The 18,822-nt window shown below is 36.0% G+C and overlaps 1 protein-coding gene across 2 annotated transcripts; it reads left to right on the forward strand.

Moving 5' to 3' along the window:
* Positions 1 to 4,158: 4,158 nt before the first annotated feature.
* LOC147511651 (casein kinase 1-like protein HD16) lies at positions 4,159 to 16,462 on the forward strand. 2 transcript variants are annotated; one of them, XM_086603303.1, is made up of 16 exons: positions 4,159 to 4,765; positions 10,805 to 10,939; positions 11,030 to 11,103; positions 11,195 to 11,264; positions 11,355 to 11,410; positions 11,511 to 11,582; positions 11,719 to 11,813; positions 11,905 to 11,968; positions 14,296 to 14,425; positions 14,494 to 14,712; positions 14,820 to 14,950; positions 15,033 to 15,207; positions 15,326 to 15,416; positions 15,508 to 15,665; positions 15,750 to 15,938; positions 16,061 to 16,462. In XM_086603303.1, the coding sequence occupies exons 1-16, from the start codon at positions 4,421 to 4,423 to the stop codon at positions 16,118 to 16,120; spliced, it is 2,064 nt and encodes a 687-aa protein (XP_086459429.1). In that variant the 5' UTR covers positions 4,159 to 4,420; the 3' UTR covers positions 16,121 to 16,462. The 2 variants fall into 2 exon arrangements, with proteins under 2 accessions (XP_086459429.1, XP_086459428.1); XM_086603302.1 differs by having other exon boundaries at positions 4,274 to 4,765; positions 14,808 to 14,950.
* The last annotated feature ends 2,360 nt before the right edge of the window (positions 16,463 to 18,822 follow it).

Below are 18,822 nucleotides of genomic sequence, written 5' to 3' on the forward strand. Positions count from 1 at the left end.
TCTACTAACTAATACGACCTAAAACAACTTAAAATAGTTCAAAACGAGAATGCCCTATTAATCTAAACATAAAACTAGGTTCAAAACCCTGATTTCGGTCTTTATTGGCCTAAAACCCGTTGACTTTTTGAATTATGTCTAAAGCCCACCCGGTTTGTAAAAGTGTGAAATAAAGGTTTCGTTTTCGGTGAGTTTGTGAGAAAAAACCAACCGCACCTTTATTGTTTTTTCAAAATACCTTACATACCCTTTTATATGAAAGTTGTTACTTAATTTATTTCTTCCTCAATTGGCAATGGTGATTTCTCATATCGTGATTTTGGACTGAAATTGAGACCGTCTTTTCTCTTTTCTTCTTTGTTCTCCTTTTCTTTGGACTTTTCGAACTGTCACCACTAAGGTACATTTATTTACACCTACACTTCTATTATTATGTTATCTAGGGCAAGCAAAAAGATGGAAATTGACTCTTCGATAATTTAACTTATCGTCATCTCGTATTTGATCATTTTTTCATTGAATAATATAACTTGCACTCTTTTGAGATAATGGAATTGTTGTAATTTTTAGTTTCATTTCAATTTTGTGTTGTAGGATGGATTTTCTTGTTCTTGGAGTTATATCCTACAAAAATTTGACTCTCGCGAGTCGTATTGGTCCGTCTTCTTCAATTATCGATGTCAAAATGAGATTTCGACGAATTTCCCTTGCATACATGCTATTTCTGTATTGGTAGTAAGGGTGATTCCTTTTATGGCTACATTGATGAAGGATATACGGTGATCGCGTTTCGAGCAATGCTACTCACATTCTATCAAGCCGAGTTCGAATGGTTTTATGCCAAGACGATGCCCGATTCTCTGCGGTTTATCCGTGTAGTCCGAAGATTGGTCTGGTAGACCAAGAAGAAAAGAATTGAAAGCACCGGTGTGATTCGTTAGTCTATGATCGGGTTTTGATGTTCTCGGCAAACCATATATTTTTAGTTGTCTTAATTGAGATTTTTAAGTTTGGTCTTTTGACATTTATTAATGAGAAATTGATATTCATTGTATGCTTTTATGGAATGTTGATACTCATTTGAGATTATTTGCTAGTCGGTTTGTTTTATTTTTCATTTGTTATAATGAAATTTATAAATGTAAAATTATTCATGTTGCAGGTAATTTGATGCAACATTCATGTTGCGCCCGTCATTGATCATAATTGAGAGTGTAACATTCATGTTATTTGCGGTTGTAATTGATAGTGCAACATTCATGTTGCGATCGTAATTGAGAGTGTAACATTCTTGTTGCGGTTGTAATTGATAGTGCACCATTCATGTTCATGATGCATTTGCGATCGAATTGAGAGTGAAACATTCATGTTATAGTTGTAATTGAGAGTGCAACATTCATGTCATAGATCTGTTGTAGAATCGTGATTGAGAGCAACATTCATGTTGCAGTTTGTAATTGAGAGTGAAACATTCATATTGCATGCGGTCGTAATCGTCGCGACTTACTAAACCCATCTCTTTTAAAGGAGACTTCTCCATTTTACAGGTGCCATGCTATGTACTGCAACTACATAGTTTGATGCTTCCTTTTAAACTTGGTGTTTTTGTCTTTGGAATCATGTACTCATAATGTAGACAAAGCTAACCCCATTTATTAGAAACTTGGAATTTAGGAAGCAACTGGCTAATGAGGCATTCAACGTCTACTGATACAAATTGCAGGGATTGTAGGTCATCCTATATAGGGTCTAAACTTTACTACACATTCACTATGATGCCCACCAACACAACAAAACATTGCAACCCCTATTGGACAAGGATACCATTCATAACAACAATCACAATTCACAAGAATGAACCTAAGCACAAAATGGGATTTATGAAGTACCAAATTCTCAAGAAATGACGAAACAGAAGCCTCAGTACCACAACCTTTCATCAATTTAGGCATAAAAAAGTAACCAAACTTTACAATTATGCTAACATTTTCTTAACTGCCATCATTCCAATTCAAGATCCATAACCATCATCAATTATAACTGGTTACAGAAATTTACGCCAATAACACCAGATTGGCATTGTAATCAAATCATCTCAAATCTGAACTAGGTAAAATGAATGAAGAAATCAACCAAAATAGAGAACACCAAAACCTTAATTTCATTCACAAAAGATCTAACTCTGATTCATAGGTTCCAAATCAACTATATATTACATCGACACCACTAACATTGAAACATTCTAATACTAAATACTAAAGACAGAAACATTGAAACATTGAAACAAACCCTAAACAAACATTTTCAAGAACTAGTAAATTTGGTAACCGCCTTGGTGCCTTCAGAAACGGCATGCTTAGCCAATTCAATAAGAAGAACAAGACAAACAGTAGTCTGAATCTCCTGAGAAGTGATGGTGGGCTTCTTGTTGTATCTTGCAAGCCTTGAAGATTCCTAAGCCAGCTTCTCAAAGATATCATTAATGAAACTGATGAGGTATCAAACTGATAGCACTAATAAGGAATTTTGTATGCCTTCAAAACTGACCAAACATCAATATTTGCTTTTATTGTGGTCTTAACATTCACCCTATTTTCAATAAAGACACTAAAAAAATTTGCAAACGGTGTATCCATCATTTTTTCCTTATGCACTTCCGTTATATCAGCTCTAATCAAATCCATAATATCAATCATTGACTTTAAACTGGACCTATAATTCAACAACTCGCTTTTCACCAAATTTTCTTTACCTTTCTCCTCTATCTTTTCTTTGCCTTTCGTTTTTGGGTTTTTGCTCGTTGAGGTAGTTGCATCTTTAGTTTGTTTCGGAAGGCTCAGTTTAGATTTAGCGGCCTTCCCTTACTGCGTAACCTGAAAGAAAACTAATGAATTAGTAGCTTGTTGCAACCAATTACGACTGCAGCATGAATGTTTTAGTGTGTTTTTTTACTACAACATGGATGTTTCAGTGGAAAACATGCCTCAAAACTCAAACAAACATCACCAATTTAAACCTCAAACAACACTCATGTTGCATTCGACCCAAAATACTCATGTTAAAGTGGGATTTGATAGTGCAACATCCATATTGCATTGAGATTTGATAGTGCAACATCCATATTGCAGTGGTAAGTGACAGTGCAAATGAAAATCTAAGTATATTCGATGCAACACTCATGTTGCATTGAATACATTCAACACACTTTAACCAATTTTTCATAAAATGAAAATCCTAATATATCAAAATTGTGAAACTATCAATGAAATTTGGTATCTAACCTTTTGCCATCTTGTTCTCTTTTTTTTGTAGTAGATCTTGTGTTTGCTTGCACATTATCGTTTGAATCTTTTCTTTTTTCTTCATTAGGGTTCTTCATTTCGAAATTTGGGTTTAATTTGAGGAAACTAGGGTTTAATTTGGGGAACTTGAGTTTCAAAATTTGGGGAAGTAGGATTAGGGTTTCAAAATTTAGGTTTAATTTGGGGAATTAGGGTTTTGAAATTTGCATATGTTGTTGACTGCAACATGAATGTTGCATATTTGTCTAGTTTGATTTCTGTTTTAGGGACAATTGTGTAATATTGCCAACAAATGGACCGGATAAACTTTTGATATAATTAGAAAAAGTTGTGTCTTTTTCCGTAATTAAATTGAAACACTGGGCTTCAAGCCCATTCTCTGTAATCTAAAATAAGAAATAAGTTACTCTTGATACAAAATTATCAAATAAGACTGGCCTTTCCGAAACCAAACTTGCAAGAATTCCCAGAGTTTGCATTTTACATCTACTAGATTAATAAAATTACAATCTAAAAATTATAGTTTCCAGTGATTGCTACGTTGACTATCGAAGAAAAAAACAAGTGATTGCTACAGTGTACAGACTGAGTTTGACCGTAAATATATAATCAGTAAAAAAAACGACTTTCTCAATTTGACTCTTGACGACTGAAAAGTCGGCGGTCACAGAATCAACCTTGTCGTTGTCAGTTACAAACAACAAACCAACGTCACTCTTTTTAACTTACATCCACACAAAAGTCCTCTCTCGTAAATACCATCACCCTCATATCCCCATTCCCGTCTTTTCCCCTCTAACCAAAACTTAAAAACTCATTATAAATATTAAAAGTTAAAAACACAAAATCACAAACTAACAAATCAACGACCCAAAAAATTTCGTTAATTTCCATGAAAAAACACATTTACCAAACTACCCCACCACACACTCTCTCACAAATATAAATACCCAGCCCTATTTTGTTTCTTCTTCTCACAACAGTCTATTCATTTCCCTTATTTTTTTTTTCTCTCTCTCTTGTTTTTATAGACAGATAAAAAAGAGTTAAAATTTTTTATTTTGATTTCGATTTTGAAAAAAAATTGTGTGAATGGAGAATTGAAATTCAAATTCGAGATGCCTGAACTTCGAAGAGGTGTTCGAAGAGGTCGAGCAGCAGCAGAAGAAGCAGTACCAGCAGCGGCACCACCGAATCGGGGAAGAGGGAGAGGAAGAGGGAGAGGGAGAGGAAGAGGAAGAGGAGGAGGAGGAGTTGATATTAGAGAACCACCACCGATTGTTCAAGAGAATAATATTAATAATCAGGAGAATCAGAATAGGATATTGAGGATACCGGTTGTGAGAGGTGGTGAAGAGGTTGTAGGTGGAGGAGAAATGGATGGAAGTGGAGGTGGGAATAATAATAATAATCTTGGTGGTGGTAATGATGATGATGGAAATAGTCCGCCGATTCCTGAAAAGGTTTGATTTTTTTGGATAAAAATTTGATTTTTTTATTTGTTTGAGATTGAATTGTAAGATAATGTGATAATTTTTTGATTCTTTTTGTTGTATTGGTAGTTTGATTGTGTTTATAACTGAAAATTATTACATGCATGCTTGTTTGATTGGTTTATTTTTGATTGTTTGATTGTAAGACTGATCATATATGTATTAGTATTTTTGAAATGTGACAGATTTACTAGTTGGTTTTTAACAATGCAGAATGTTATGCATGTGGCATTGCATGTTGTTTGTATCACTAGATCCAGTAAGGGTAAAGAGAGTTTCGAGAAAGTATTGGACGGAAGTGTTCAATGCATGTGATGCTCAAGTGATGGGCATTGATTGAGTTGTTTTAGTGAACGAGTTATCGGATCTGGAATAACAGAATTAATTACTGTTAATAATAAAAAATAAATAATATGGCAACTAAACAACTAGGAAAAATGTAATTATTAGAGTTAACAATTAGAAATAAATAATATGGTAGCTAAAACTATTACATTACTTCTTTGTGATGTTGTGCTATAGGCTATTGATCAGGTCAGTTGTTCTGAGCCCAAGGACATAAAGAATGAGGAGACGGAGAAATAGAGATGCTGGAGTCGATTTAGAAAGGAGAGGGAATGGATTTTCTAAATCAAGTAGCAACAAGCAGAATGGGAGAAAGATATAAAATTACTTTCTTGTCATTGTATATAAGGAAAGGTCAATGGTGCCATTTTTGTTAAAAAAAATTCAGAGAGAAGTCCCGGGAAGTTACTTATAGGTAGTATAGATGGTTTTTTACGTAGATCTTTCCTAAGTTTTGTGCCACAAAGACATTTTTCGTTTTTAAGAGGGGAAGTAAAAAACAAACTGCTTATGCATCTCTGTGTAGCAAAAATGACGGTCATTAGCATCTCACTTTCTTGCAAGAAAGCAATTGGAAAAAAAGAAGGTTTAATTGATTGAGGAGAGCGTAAGTCCAGTATTTAGTGGGGGTACTTTGATGTTGATGAGGATTCTTGCGCATAAGATAACAGTCCTTCATAAAATTAACCATTAATTCTTTCCAAACTCATCCAACATCTAGACCGTAATTTTCATGCCAATAAAAGTGAATCACTTACCTACTTTGGAGATTGCACCCACACATTCCCCAAAATTGTCCAAGACATACTTGTTTAGAATGTCACACTGTTTCCTTTTATTGATCAACTGCCTCAATGGTCGTAAATTACTTTATACATGACTAATAGCTGGTTTCTTTGAGTAAGTTGCCCATTCATGTACATGTCTATTGCACACTAGTAGAAGTCTGCACGAACTTGGTAAACAGTTATAAATTTGTTTTTGCTAGGGTGCAACAACTGAAGAGAAAGTTTTGGAGGGGTCGAACAAATCGGTGCAAATCTTAATTTACTCATTATTTTACTGATCATTTTTTTTTTGACTTTCGAGTGGGGGGGGGGGGGGAGTGTTAAATTTGAGAGGAATAGAAGTGATTGGACGTTAATGAGATGAGGGAGAGAGAGAGAGCACCTCAAGTTTCTATGGATTTTGGAAGGTTTCAATGAGACAATACACGAACCAATTTGTTTTTACACAAAAATTGTTTTTTGATGCTTCATAGGTGAGATCTTGAGGTGAGCTGAATTGTCGAAGGCCTTGTGGATGCCGAGGCATTGTGCTGAAGGCATGACCTTCATAGGCGATCCAAGCTGGGTAGCAGGATTCACGGCGGGCAAGCCAAATTGTGCCAAGGAATGGCTTACGCGAGTGCACTGAGCTAGGCATTAGTTTTAGATGGATCCAAAACAAGATAGTAGGAAATATTGCTTGTATTGGAGCTTTTTCGCATTAATGGTCGGTCCACAGTTTCACACTCATTGTAAGATTGGTATATCTTTTAAATGTTCTACATTAGAAGGTCGTACAATGTTAATGAAGCTAATTAATGTATTGGAAAATGTGAATGAAATGTATCGAAGAAATATGATGGTCCGTTGTGTATGTTGTGAAAAGGATGGTAATTTGCACGAGGTGGGACAACTTTAATTACGTTGGGGAAAAAAGTCTTACCTCGTAAAAGGGAAGTTGGACAATACTATGGTTGATGAAAATCACTTTCAATAGAAGCAACCATATGAAAAATGAACTTCAGTGTCGATTATAATAAACAGCACTTATATCATGGGTGAAATCCTAATGGTTTATTCATTTAGGAGAATAGTCTTGTTCTTGCAAGCAAGAGGAGGAACCAATGATTGGTGAACCCCTACTCCGTTGAACTACCATTTTGTGTGTGAATAGGAGTATAGGACATTAGTCATCGAGTCTTTGGGGATTGTTGGGACACAACTCTGGCAATTTTTGTGTTTAAGAAGTGTTTATACTAGGTTGATTCCATCCTTGGATTATAAGGTGCTTCAATTCGGTCTAATCTTCCTTTTTGCTACTTGGGGGATTATTTGGGAAACTTGTAATGCTGTCATACTCTAAGAAGAGGAAGCAATTGCTGAGAAGGTGGGCATGCATGAATATTATCTTTTGCTTGTAGGTTTGGATGCACACATTTATTTAAGCAAATCACCTTCTTGGAAGAAGCCCAAATTGTTTTAAATGTGGTGAAATCACTGGTCACTTTGTTCGGTAGTTTGTTGGACACTACATTTCTGAGTGTTTTCTTAAAGTGAGATGAAAAGGAGATGCTTAATAAGAAAAGGAAATTGTTTCTTTCTCTAGCGATGGTGGTCGAGGTATGGAATTGGAATGTTACTATTGTTTATGAAGGATTACTTGTAAGTATCATCAATTTTATATTGGATTCGAATGGAGTGTCATGCCTTGAAGATCATTAAATGTAGAAAGAGCTCATGTTTGAAAATTTAGGTGGCTTGCGATTTTGAGAAAGAGCTTGATTCTTTTTATGGGAAGTATGGAATATATCCAGCTAGATTTTTTTTTAAAAACTGACCCGTTCTAAAAAGAAAATCTGCTGTCGCATAACAAATATGAGCTCCCCCCCCCCAACAAAACAAAGGATTACATAGACTTCTGTACCATTACTGACCTACTTGAAAACAAAATTCTCGTTGGAAACTCTTTTAAAGCGGAGTGGATGATGCCAAGGGATATGCTTTATTGCCTATCTCATGGAAGGCTTATAAAAATTTAGGTCATGGATATGAACAAATGCCTGATGCATCTTACTACTACTGATAAAAATAAGTGATTCATATGAATGATATCGCATTATATGGTGAAAATATACACGCTAATATACGTTTGCATAGTCCAAGCATACACTGATAAATCTTAGTCAATTTACAATAATATTATTATTTTTTTCTTAAGATTCGTGAAAAGGTAATTAGCTTAGAAAGATGGACGAATCATATAATTAAAATAATTTTTCTAGGACAGTATTGACGTGTCTAACACGACACACTGATATATTGTATGTGATATACCTTAATTGTTAGTGTTTTGCTGTATTGGAGACTTTGTATCTGTGTCGGATACAGGTTTACATACACATGTCAATGTAACGTAGTAATAAAGTGAAGTTTGGTGTCATACTATTGCATCATGTTTTGTTTGTTTGTTTGTTTGTTTGTTTGTTTGTTATTTATTTGTTGTTTAGTGTAGCAATCCAGAGTGTCAATCTTTAGATTTATGCATGACCGCATCTTTAGATACCGATAATGGATATGGTGTTGGACCCACATTACCCTTTGTATATTTTATAACAGATAATGCCTCAATTTCTTGTTACTATAGTACTATAATACAGGCCTGAAGGCTTTTAAAACAAGAAATTTTGCTAAACGATGGTTGTACTTAAGATGGCAATAAAGTAGTATATGACGTTGTATACGACTATTGGATACATTTTCTCTCCGTATTCTTAAAGTGCCCATTGCTCAAAGCCAGCCCTTCACTTTAAATTGTCCCAATTGTAATAATTTTTATACTGGAAATTTTCCTGATATAGCAGTAGTATATATGCGGCAGACGGTCTCTGGCTTGTCTTCCTTTATTCTTCTTGTTTCTTAGCTGTTTCTATTTATTTTTCTCTCCAAGGCAAATCTATTCCTCTTTTTCTGGTCTTGAAAGCAGTGCATTCCCTTTTTGTCTCAACATCTTTCTTTACTATATTATCATTTTGGAAGCTTAGGACTTGGATAGGAGACTGGATGTATTTTAGTTGAAAAGTTGGAATTTGGTTTGATATGTGCTATTTTGAGTCTTCATATTTTTATGTTTTGGAATTTGAAAACACGAGCCACACATTTGACCCTTGTGGGTTCGAGCTTAATGATAAAAGGCATCCTTTATTTCAAATTAGTTTAATTAAAATTAGTTCCTGCTGTCTTGCTGATGTGTATGCTTTAAGGTGTTCAATGGTTAGTTGAGCATCTCATGGGGTATGAAGTTCTCAAGGGATGCCTTGGGAAATTTTGATAATGGTTCATATTAATTCAGATCTTGGGGTTTAAGGCTCCCAAAATGATCGGTTATTTATTTTTTCATTTCTTGAGATCCTTTTCTTATTCTTCTTCATCTTTTACGATTTCATTGATATCATTATTGATTATTTAGGAATTTTTGTAAATATCTGCTGATGAGTAGGCTTAACTATTGCGCTCATTAGGTGAATGAGTAGAGATCCTACTTTTTATTAATTTACTAATAATTATTTCAGTCGTCGTCTGAACTTCCTTTAAACACATTTTTTATTTTTCTTATGCTTGGTCGGGAATGTAAAAATATCTCCTTTGTAGTAGTAAAAGGCTTCCCTGTGTTTGATTGCAATATAATAACGGTTTAATACTCTTAGTGTATCAAAAATCCAAGTACACACATTTTAATCGATGCCATCTTCAATAGTAAAAAAGGAACCATATGTTTTTAAATAATAGTTGCATCGAATAGAACATCTCCAGATGTGGGTATCTTGCCTATCATTTAAATGAGAATTGTGAAGGGCGTTAAGAACGAGACCATGCACCCGTGATAAAATAAGTTCGGAGCATGGACATCTGGTGGAGATCCTTATTCTAAATTTGGAATGCTGTAACATATACTTTAAAATTGATTTAAGAATTTTTTTACTTTTGGAAATATCTCTTAGAGATCTGTTTTATCAATCCCACCATAGAGACCTGATTTTAAAATAAAAGAATTATGCTGTTTAGCGCATTAGGCACATACCACATATGGTATGTGACAACATGATGGAGGCAGGCGAGCATGTGCAGGCATCGGGTGCCTGAGGCAGCTAGGCACGTGTTAGAGGCAAGTTAACATGTGCCACAGGTACACCGTCGTCTGAAATTGGCTTGATATGCTGTAGGAATTAGAAAGGCTTTTATTTTTCTTTGTGCTACTGACATGCACGGAAAGTCGTACTGTATAGACACGCTCACGTGCTATAAAATGAATTAAATAAGTGCATAACACATCATTTCGAGGCGTTTGCTTTATTTAGTAGCAAGTGTTGATAATAGCGACCTTGCTTTACATACACCGTACTTGTACTAATTTTTAACCACTAATCTTATCTTACTACATATACTAGTATTAATAATGCAAATGAGGACCAGCAGAGGGTCAGTAAAGATTGATGGCCATTAGGAAAGTCCAGGCACGAGGAGAGTAGCACGTGAGCTCTTTAAAGATGCAAGAGAGTTGGTGTACTACGACTTCATCGAGGAGGACGAGTGGGATGAGGAGACAGTAAATAGGTTCTGAGCTGGTCGCCCTAGGAATTAGGGTGTTTTTTTGGGGTTGCTTAAATGTTTTGAAATTGGTTTCTGTATAATTAGGAGGGGTTCCGTCGGGGGTGTATGCATCTTACTAATTTCCTATGAATTGATGTAGTCTCTTTTGGTTATATTAATAATTACCATTTATTTATTCAGCAAAAATGCAAATAAGTCACATTTACTAGTTACGGCATATTACATTTACTCGTTAAGTCCAGCTGCATTTCCAGTGCACTCCTTAATTATCCCATTTTCTTCTCTACAGGTCAAGGTTGGTGGATCGCCAGAATATAGAACTGAAAGAAAGCTAGGAAAAGGAGGCTTCGGACAGGTCTACGTCGGGCGCCGTATTTCAGGTGGAATTGGAAATGACCGGGCTGCAGGTGCGGGAGCTCTAGAGGTAAGTTAGCTGAAACTGCATTATTACATTGTTTACTACAGTGGATATTATGGACCTTATCTTGTTCATTTTCTGATCACGGGCTTTTAGGTGGCTTTGAAGTTTGAGCACAAAAATAGCAAGGGATGTAGCTATGGACCACCATATGAGTGGCAAGTGTACAAGTATGTATTTTTTAATCTTGTCTTTTTGTAATTGGACAAGGATTCTTGCAAATCAGTGCCTAGTAATGTTGTGTGTCTGTAATTTGTACAGTACACTTGGTGGTAGTCATGGCGTGCCGCGTGTCCATTACAAGGGTCAGCTAGGGGACTACTATATCATGGTATGTCTTGGATTTCCTCATAGTCAGCATATCTAGCCTTTCGATGGATGGTTTGTCTGGTTTTGTGTTAATTTCTTTCAATATTTACAGGTCATGGATATGTTAGGGCCGAGTCTGTGGGATGTATGGAATAACAACGCCCATACGTGAGTTCAGTTGTAAAATTAGACTAAATTTGTGTATATTTTTTACAATTACTTGTCTGTTTCAGTCCCATCATCTCTTTCTTTGCATGCCATGCTGCAGGATGTCCGTTGAAATGGTTGCATGCATTGGCATTGAAGCAATATCTATATTAGAAAAGATGCATTCAAGGGGGTTAGATCTTTTCCATTATGAGTTTTGCGTCTGCTGGTTTATTTTTGTCGAATCTTTGAACTCTTCACATTTTCCTATTAAAATTCGCTTATTTGGTGTTCTTTCACTAACAAATTTGTTTTTTCGTAAATGGCAGATATGTGCATGGGGATGTTAAGCCTGAAAACTTTTTACTTGGTCCCCCAGGATCTCTTGAAGAGAAAAAATTGTTCTTAGTTGATCTTGGATTGGGTAAATTGTGTGCTTTTATGTAGCATTGGTATAACAAACAACACAGTGTTTCTTTATATCTCATTAGTTGTTTCATATTTTTTGGCGTCAGCCGCTAGGTGGCAGGACACTACTGGTCAGCATGTTGACTACGATCAGAGACCAGACGTATTCAGGTATTTGCATGAACACCATTTGTTACCTGGTTGACACCATTAGAGCTAGTTTTGGTATATCAGCATTCCATATATGTGTGTATGTACTATTAACATAACATGCGCATATGCATATTGCCTTTCACAATCATGCTTGTGCATATATTTCATGGGCTCGTGGCTTGCATTTGTGTGCGCACATGCCAGTAATAGCAATGTGTTTTTTATGTTTTACTTCAACTGTTTTGCATAGAGTGAAACATCTTCTAAAATGTAGTGTTCTTATTGTTATTTATCAAATCTTAGTATTACTTTGACAAGTGGGGCTGAGGGGTGTCAACCAGTCAACCTTAGTTGGAATGTCTCAGTTACTGCTTCGATTCCTTGATAACCAAAGGTGGTGGTAATAATGAAAATTTTGTGCAATGTTTTTGCATGGGAGATTGGGAGGTATCTTTATTTTCTAATGTATGCCTACTAAATAGTTACACCAAAATCTCGAGTGTCAAACGTGTCCATCTGGGTACTGTATTCGTCGCTGAACTTATAGTTAGTAGTTTAAAAGTTTCATGGGGGAGCCATTGCTGTATAATGATGATTGTTCTAGAAATTCTTTAGGTTAAAAGTGATTCTGATATGGACAACCTTGTTAGAATTAGTAATTGAACAGAAACTCAGGTGGAAACTATAAGAGGGGTCACAACTATAAGATTGTCACAATACCATGTTGGTTTTCACCCACCTAATCCCATTTAAATGTTGGTGCAAACTTTGAAATTCAAATTCTGAAGTCCCCGTAATTACAAAGAAGACAAAATTAAAGAACGACTGGAAATGGATAAATTAAGGACTATATATAAGATTTTTACACAGTTTAAGTTCTGCATTCTCAAAACAAAACAATCTATTTTCTCATTCATTACATGTATTTTAAACAGGGAAACAAGAAACAAATCTAATAAAATAAAATAAATAAAATGGGATGCCTAGCACATGATCCATTGCTATACATCATTCCACCCAGGTTTGAGCTTGATGCCTGATAATCGCTGTTGAAGTCAGGATCAGTATTTTGGAAAACTGTTTTAATATATCTAAGTAATAAGTACTTTCTGAGTGAGGTTTTCCCTTCCATTTTGGCAAATATCGTGTAGTAGAAGTAGAAGCAAGTAACGATTCTCGTGGATTTAATCTATATTGTAAATGATGGCCGAAAAGCTGTGTTGCATGGGTACTGGTATGAGCGTCCGATTTACACCGGTATGGAGATTTGGACATAGCACGGTTGAAAAAATTAGATTCGTCGACATGGCTAATTTTTAATTTAATTTTAACATTTTTTTTAATTAAAAAAACTGTATTACGAGAAGGTTATAGAAAATATGAGTAAAATTTGTAGTTACATGATTTCAATTTTAAAATTTTATGTTTCTTTGGGTCATATCTTGCTGTACATTATCATCCACCTCTTCATTTAGAAGTGTCAGTGTCGTATCTGAGTCACATGTCTGTGTCGGACACGACGACATGGGAAACGGCACAAAATATGAAGTACCCACGGAACAGAGCCGAAAAGTGCTCAATCCCACCAAGGTGCTCGAGGCTCTCAAGGCCCATGGCTGGAGTGCTACTGGATCCGAGGAAGGAACACTCCTCAAGTTCTCGGGTCTAGTAAGGGTAGTATTTTATGAACTTTATCGGTGGGCCAGGAAGTCGATAATCAAATCTGATCACTTTGGAGTTTCATACTATTCAGATCCATGCCCGAGTTAAATACAGGAGGTTAGAAAAGAGAGGTAAAAGGAAAGAAGTTACAATGACGGAAAGAGAGGCGTGGTGAAGCTAATGTGAGTCTTCTTGTAAGAGGAGGGAAAGTCAAAATCTCTCTGAAGGTGGAAGGTGAGAAGACCCGAAATAGTCCATGCTCATGATTTGAGATGTCAGTATGCCACAAGCCAGAAGTTTATATAGCTGGAAATATCGTAACCATGATGGCAATGAAAGTGCGGAATCAATAGCTGGAAATATTGTAACCATGATGGTGATGATGAGGTTCTCTTATTCAAATTTACGTCCGATAAAAGGAAATACATGATTTATGTCAATTTGCTCGATACTACTTTAATTTAGGAGTGCCAAAAAGTTGCAGAATATATATTACCAGGTCTCATTTCTCGAGGGCTAGGACGAAGTTGTGAGTCTTAAAGTTCTTAAATCGTTTGAGTTGGACAAAAAAAGCTAGGATCCTGTGAAATTATGCGTTTCTCTGCTTTGCTCAAGATTATCTTGTTCAATCATATGTTTTCACTTGTATGTTTCTTCCTCATTGACTTTGTGTTAAATTTCAGGGGGACGGTGCGTTATGCTAGTGTGCATGCTCACCTGGGAAGAACTGGAAGCAGGAGAGATGACTTAGAATCTCTTGCATATACTCTCATATTTCTTTTATGCGGTCGTCTGCCTTGGCAAGGTTTCCAGGTAAGTTTTTAAAGTGGAACATCTGTTATGATATCTATAAACATACTGATTTCCTCCTTCTGTCGTAGGGAGATAATAAGGGATTTCTCGTTTGCAAAAAGAAGATGGCGACATCTCCAGAGCAACTTTGTTTGTTTTGTCCTCTGCCATTCAGGAAGTTTGTTGAGTATGTGGTTAATCTAAAATTTGACGAGGAACCTGATTATGCAAAATGTGTATCCTTCTTTGATGGGGTCATATGTCCAAATCCTGCTGTTAGGCCAATCAACACAGATGGTGCACAAAAGGTAATTAAATCTTTCTTATACATTGGTTGATTGCAAACTTAGTGTAGCGGCATTATGGATTCTCTTGGAGTACAACTAATGTTCATCCTATCAAGCTTATATGCCAGGTTGGCCACAAAAGAGGCCGGTTAACGATGGAAGAGGAGGAGGATGATCAACCAAAGAAGAAGGTTCGGTTGGGGATGCCAGCAAACCAATGGATAAGTGTATACAATGCTCGTAAACCTATGAAGCAAAGGTATATGCCTTGAAAATCACCAAAATCTATTCTTTCCATATTTATCACTGAAATGTTGACATTGTATAAGTTCCTGTTTTAGGTACCACTACAATGTGACAGATGCAAGGCTTCTTCAACATATAGAAAAAGGAATTATAGATGGATTATTTATTAGCTGCGTAGCGTCATCTACAAGTCTTTGGGCCTTAATTATGGACGCGGGAACGGGTTATTCCTCTCAAGTTTATGAACTTTCACCATGTTTTCTTAACAAAGTGAGTTTTCTCTATCCACTTTCAGTCCTAAGAATATCTCATGTTTGATGTTACGGCCAACAGAATACCTTGTCTGATTTTGTGAAGCACAACTTAACCTATTTTCTTTTGTTTGAAGGAATGGATTATGGAGCACTGGGAGAAGAATTACTATGTCACGGCTGTAGCAGGAGCTGCTAATGGAAGCTCTTTAGTTGTAATGTCAAGAGGTTAACGTCCACTTAAGTAACTACGGTTTTGATTTTTGAGTCTTGACAAGTTTTATCTGGATCTCTCAAATCGGTGTTTCCTCAAGTGCAGGTACTCCGTATCAACAACAGTCATATAAGGTTAGCGATTCATTTCCATTCAAGTGGATAAATAAGAAATGGAGGGAAGGATTCCATGTTACGTCCATGGCGACAGCGGGGAGTAGATGGGCTGTAGTAATGTCTCGTAATGCAGGATATTCAGACCAGGTAATCATGTTTGGCTGGTCATTTATGAAATTGCACCTTTTTCTTTTCCTTTGTTTATTAAACTGATTTTTGTTATTAATTCAGGTAGTGGAATTAGATTTCCTGTATCCTAGTGAGGGAATTCATAAAAGGTGGGATAGTGGTTATCGCATCACGGCCACTGCAGCAACTTTGGATCAGGCTGCTTTTATACTGAGCATACCAAGGAGAAAACCCAATGATGAGACGCAAGAGACTCTGCGGACAACAGATTTTCCGAGTACTCATGTCAAAGTAAATAATACTGTGTGCAGTGTTTCTGTTGTTAGACTACAGCTTATGTTGTGGGTTTGAAATAACACACACACAAACAGTCTCTCTCTTCACTCACTAACTCGTTATTCAATTACTTGCAGGAAAAATGGGCTAAGAATCTTTATATCGCTTCTGTTTGCTTTGGCCGAACAGTTGCATGAGCAAGTAGCATCCCAGTTTTACTTCTTATAGCAATATCATCAAGAGGCTAGCTACATTTCAAAGTCGGTTCTGACCATCCTGATTGTGAAGCCATGGACATTCTGTTTGTGCATCCGAACTGCTTGTTATGGAACTTCAATGAGTCAAAGCGTGCAACCTTTGCACTTCTGTTACTTTATCTTTTGCGCAAATCTGTGATGTATCAAGCTTTCGGGCTGGCTGTCTCTATTGATGTCGTGGTTGTATAGTTTTGAATAATGAGTACTTGACTGGAACAGTGTTATATCAGGAGTTGGGATAGCTACATAATTACAGGTTCTATGCTAGATTTCTTGTTATCATATACTTTGTCGTATGATACTAGAAAAAGATCTATCTCTGTGCAGCATCATTAAATGCAAAGGTAGATATTGTATTCTCTGCGAGGACTTCCATGATGGAAGTTGTGTTTGGTCATACTAGCGAGCTTGTATATGACTCGCTGGTTGGTGTGACAGTGACATGTCATGTGCGTACACTCTACTCTATGGAAGTGGCACAAATACTACATTTTTTCAATGTTTTAAAGGCTACAAGGGTTTATGCTTGAAGCTTTCCCATTGGTGACACTCTCTCTATAGAGGAGTAGCGACATTATTTGTCCTCTCGAAGGCTCATCTTATTCAAGCAAGCATAAAATGCTCCGTTTGACGAGTGCATGTGACCTTTCATATATCTTGTTAGAGTTTGCTTTATATCGAGGTGGTATTTCTTTCTTCTTCTTTTGCATAGTACTTCTATTTGCTTTTGGATGATTATGTATTCGTGAAAAATTCCTTGGTTAATATTCTATTCTTTTTATCTCGTCTTTTATATGGATGCCCTTATTGCTTGAATATTGATATGCTACTATGGTTGGACTGATTCTCATGCTCTTACAGTTTTTTTTGGCTAGAGGAAGTCGTGAGTGTTATTTTGTGGTTTAAGCCTTTTTAAAGCTTTTTGAAACATTTTAATATTAGTTTTATAAAGTTTCTTCTGAAAATGCTTAATTTGTAGATTATACCCTTTGCCAGAGGCTATTGCCTCACGGATTTATTATTGGCCTATCTTCCTCTGCCTTTGGTGCTGTGTTCGAAATGTTAAACTGTAATTTATACTTAAATAAGCAGAGTCGTAAGGAAGTTAGAATCAATGAGGGTTCAAGTATGCCAGGATAAAAATTTGGTGCAGTTTCTGTGAAAAAGGGTGCTAGTAGCAGCGCTATCACCAATTAGAAAATGTATTCCAATTTTCTGTCGTTTAATGAGAAGTTTTACCAGCCAAATCATTGAGGCATGCATATGCCTCACACATGCACTCTCTAGGTGAATTACCTAGTGTCATAGAATTAACTTTTAAAGTTTTTTATAGAATGTCCTATCTTAAGATTGAAACCTGATGACAGTTTTTTTGGGTTTTTTTTTTGTCCGATAATATAGACAAAGGTTTATTATGGCCTATATATTGTGTTCAATGTTTGGTATCGAAACTTAAGTTCCAAATTAGTGAAATCAAAACCTAATTGTTTAATATTTGGGTGTTGGCAACTAGGAAGTTGTGTTTCGTATAAATGTTTTCACACAGAGACACAAACATATGTGTGTGTATATTTCCCATGCCCCACGATATGTGTGTACTGTGTCCGTATCCAACATGGATATGAGGTGTCTGACTCAGGGAAATATAAAAAATTGAGGTATGTCACGTACAATAATGGACTGTGTGTGTCCAACACAGACACAGATACGAATCCAACACGGTTTATTTTTGAAATATGGTGTGTCATATAACATAAGTATATTCACATACATATGCGAATACTTGGCTCATTTGAATGTCTAATTTTATCGAAAAAGTTTTCTAAACTAATGAAGTTTGAAAAGTTAGATTAGATACATTTTAAAATGCTATGGTAATATGAGAGGAATTGTGTTTTTAACCCCCTTCATTGATTAGTTTCTGGAATTGTTAACTAGAAAGTGTTTCTGGGAATGTTAGTGCAAATCAAATAAGCGGATTGGCACCTTAAGGCTCTTATGTGTTTTTCAGAACATTGTCTACAGTTGCTTAGTAAAGAATAGGATATAGAAAGTTATTGTTTGCCTGGATGGTTAATGTTTTTTTTGCAGTTGATATTGCTTGTTCACGTGAATCCCCTCACACACACGCACACCATGTGCAGGCAATTTGGGCTAGATCTTGTGTAGACAAAGTTCCCTGTATACAAGTAATCATGCTTTCATCTATTTTCTTTTAAAGAGGTTTCAGGCGACAAGAAGGTGTCGACCTGCTGCATCTACAGTGCGTAATGTGGAAACTTCATGAGGACCGACATGTAAGCTAATATTCTTGTATCTGGACCTGTTGCTTTTATTTATGTTTTTCTTTTAAGGGAAAAGTTTGTGATAACTTCTTTTGTTGAATCTTATACATTTCTGTAGTGAGTCATCTAGAGATAAAACATATATTTTAGTATGTTTTCCTTTTTCCTTCAGGGCAACATTCATTGCATCAAGCAGAAAAGGAGGCCTCCTTATTTGGTATTTTTATTCTTTTCTGAAACTAGAAAGTAGTTTATTGCTGTAACTGCTTCGGTGCTAAGTTTTTGTTTGATAACCTATTTCATGGTGGCACTTAAATTCCATAGAATCAATGTACAGTTGATTGCTGAAGAAGTGTC

This window comes from Coptis chinensis, chromosome 3, assembly GCF_015680905.1.
Source record: "Coptis chinensis isolate HL-2020 chromosome 3, ASM1568090v1, whole genome shotgun sequence".
NCBI lineage: Eukaryota > Viridiplantae > Streptophyta > Magnoliopsida > Ranunculales > Ranunculaceae > Coptis > Coptis chinensis.